The sequence below is a fragment of the Temnothorax curvispinosus genome, unplaced genomic scaffold (assembly GCF_003070985.1).
Source record: "Temnothorax curvispinosus isolate PA1 unplaced genomic scaffold, ASM307098v1 QBEX01005275.1, whole genome shotgun sequence".
NCBI lineage: Eukaryota > Metazoa > Arthropoda > Insecta > Hymenoptera > Formicidae > Temnothorax > Temnothorax curvispinosus.
Window position 1 is genome coordinate 6,499 of NW_020215055.1, and position 2,928 is coordinate 9,426.

Consider the following 2,928-nt stretch of genomic DNA (forward strand, 5'->3'; position numbering starts at 1 on the left):
ATAATTGCATGTTGCTATGCATTTTGATACTTTGTAATTTTCTAGGATGACACCACGTTTTGGATGTTTGTCTAGTAAGACGTACCAATGCCTGGGACACGTACCTATGTCTGGACATCTTTATCATTTTAGTTCTTAAATAAATTATAACGCGAATAAAAATTAAAGAATCAAAGCTAAAAACATTTTTCTAGTATCGTATTTTTATCTTTGATTTTAATTCGCGTTGTATATTTATATAAAAACTAAAATGATAAAGGTGTCTAGACATAGGTCTTAGGGTTCCGGACATTGGTACATTTACCTTACTGTTATGTATTGTATAATCGCATAAGTGATCTTTAGTTCTTTTGCATTCTACTTTTAGATTATTCCACAATGATTACACTTTACTGAATCAGAATTTTTTTCTGTATAATGTTTTCGGTATAACGTTAACATTTATATTGAGTTTTGTATTGTGTGGGCGTTTATCTCTTTATCTCAAGAAATAAAGAAAATAATTTTAAAATATTACATGTATTATTAAGATATCTATATATGTAACAGTATAAACTTACAATTAAACTATCTAATTAGTAACTATTTTACATTAAACAACATTAAAAAATTAATAACTATTACAGCAGAAACAATAACTCCTATCATTGTTCTAATTGATTTTCTTCACGTTTTATTACGCTTTCTATGGAGAGTTCGGGAAAAACTTAAAAAAATTATGATCGATTAATTTTAATTATTTTTAAATGTAGTCCGTCTTTTGGCATTAATAGAAATGCTCGAGGATTGTTTACGTAGGGTATTGTAGTTTTCTCGCAAGTTTCGACTTTGTAGTTTCGTAATATCTTTACAAGTCCAACTTTACTCTGATAAACGGCGAAGCGAGCCCCTGAAAGTAAGAAAACAATAATGATGTTGATCAGATTAAAGTTCTCGATCAAAAATACTTTTCAGTTGGAAAATATGTATAATAAAAATATTTTCTAATTAAAAATATTTTTCTGCGCAAAAAGAAATAAAAAGTGATTTAAAATCATTTCACTATACCAATGCAATTCCTTGGGCCGTCGCCGAAAGGTAGATAAGCCATCGGATGTCTGCTTCGCACAGCTTCCTCATTAAATCTTTCAGGATCGAAGACATCTGGTTTCGGATAAATACTCGGATCTCGCTGAATCGCATATGCAGGAATCCATATTCTTTGATTTTTCGGTATACTAACTTTAGTACCATCGAAAGTATAACTCGACATGGATTGCCTCATAAGAACTGTCACTGGTGGATATTTTCGTAATGTTTCTGCATGCATTAAGAATAGTGTCAAATTATGGAAATATTGAAAAACTACAATTAGATTGTTTACTAGCAGTGGGATCATATTAGAATATCGCTGAATATTGTTCTTCAAACGACGTACCTTTGAAAACTTTATCCAAATAATCCATTTTTTTTATATCATCGTACGTTAAATTTTCGCCATGTTTTGCATACATCTCGTCAATTTCTTGACGTAAATTGTCTTGTACTTTTTGATTTAATGCTAACTCATAGAGCGCATTGCTAATAGTTGTTGACGAAGTTTCAAAGCCAGCAGCGAAAAATACGAACGCTTGGGCAGCTATTAAATTATCTGTCAAATCTAAAATGTAATTTATTTATTACCATTTAATTCTTTATTAGATTATATAATCACTCAACAACTCACACACATAATAAATTCATTATTTTCAAAGTTATACTATGTCAAAATTCGGCAATAAAGAACAAATTGTTGTTATAAAAGTAAAAATTAATTTTACTTTATTGTGATTTATAAAATTATTTTAAACGAGTGTGCAAACTGCTATGGTATCTTTATGTGAAAGATAGTTCTATGACAGATAAAAAAAAGTAACATATAAATATATAGATACATACCAATATCGCCCAATTTATCTGGATGTTTCTTTAATTCGCGCAACATATCAACGAAATCGTGTCTAGTGATATTATTCGTTTCTCTGTAGTCCATAGTCTCCACGATAACGCGCGTGAAGAATTTGGTGACTTCTGTTTGCGGTAGGACGTACGCGGATAATTCGTAAAGCCACGGAAGCATTTGTCTCAGTCTGAATCGTAATGTATTTCTCCAAGACGGATTAAATATTTGTCTTCCCATCTTGCGAAATTCACTGTCTTCGTCCGACAAAGCGTTCATCTCGATGCCGAAGGCGCAGGTACCGATAACGTCGGTCGTATATTTGGCCGTCAATTCGCGGCATTCTACAGGTTCATTTCTGCTCGCTACTTTTTCCATGTATTGGACAAGGTGGTCAGCGCATTTGGATATTAAGGAGAACATCTCCTTTAGTTTACCGGATGTAAAAACAGGCGACAGTCTCGTTCTCAACGGTCGCCATCTCTTCGGCTCCAAAGCGAAAAGATGTTGCGACAGCGGATCGGCCTGTGACAAAGATATATTAGAATTGTAATAGAATTTAAAATTAAGAACTACTAACTTACAAAGACTTGTATAAAGCTCTTTGGAGATACATTTCATATTTTAAAAATAAGTTTTATTATACGAAAATTATAGAAGTATAATATTATGCGAATCTTTAAAAATCATGCGCCGTGTGTGTATTTACACTGGAAAAAAAATTAGATTCAAGAAAAGATTTATTTACATAGTACCAATAACTTATTTACTTAATATAAGTACTTAAATTAAGTAAAGATATCTAATTCTAAATAAATATGTGATTATATTAAGTAAATAAGTCATTGGTACTATGTTAAAATAAATTTTCTTGGATCTAAATTTTTTTTTCAATGTATATATTTTCTGGATATACTTAAATATAACAGCTTAAAATATCCTCACCTTTTTGAAAGTGGGTAGTCCTCTGTTAGCAAATGTGGAGAAATCTTTGATAAGGATATCCTTAA

At 31.0% G+C, this 2,928-nt stretch overlaps 1 protein-coding gene across 1 annotated transcript in view; it reads right to left on the minus strand.

Annotated features, from left to right (window-relative positions):
• Positions 1–716: 716 nt before the first annotated feature.
• Positions 717–2,928, minus strand: part of LOC112454704 (probable cytochrome P450 6a14) — a 2,445-nt gene continuing 233 nt past the window's right edge. The window contains exons 2-6 of the mRNA XM_025016234.1: positions 2,864–2,923; positions 1,918–2,443; positions 1,418–1,639; positions 1,048–1,299; positions 717–889 (exon numbers count right to left, since the gene is read on the minus strand). Of these exons, the coding sequence (XP_024872002.1) occupies positions 717–889; positions 1,048–1,299; positions 1,418–1,639; positions 1,918–2,443; positions 2,864–2,923 (1,233 nt within the window). The remainder of the gene's footprint in view (positions 890–1,047; positions 1,300–1,417; positions 1,640–1,917; positions 2,444–2,863; positions 2,924–2,928) is intronic.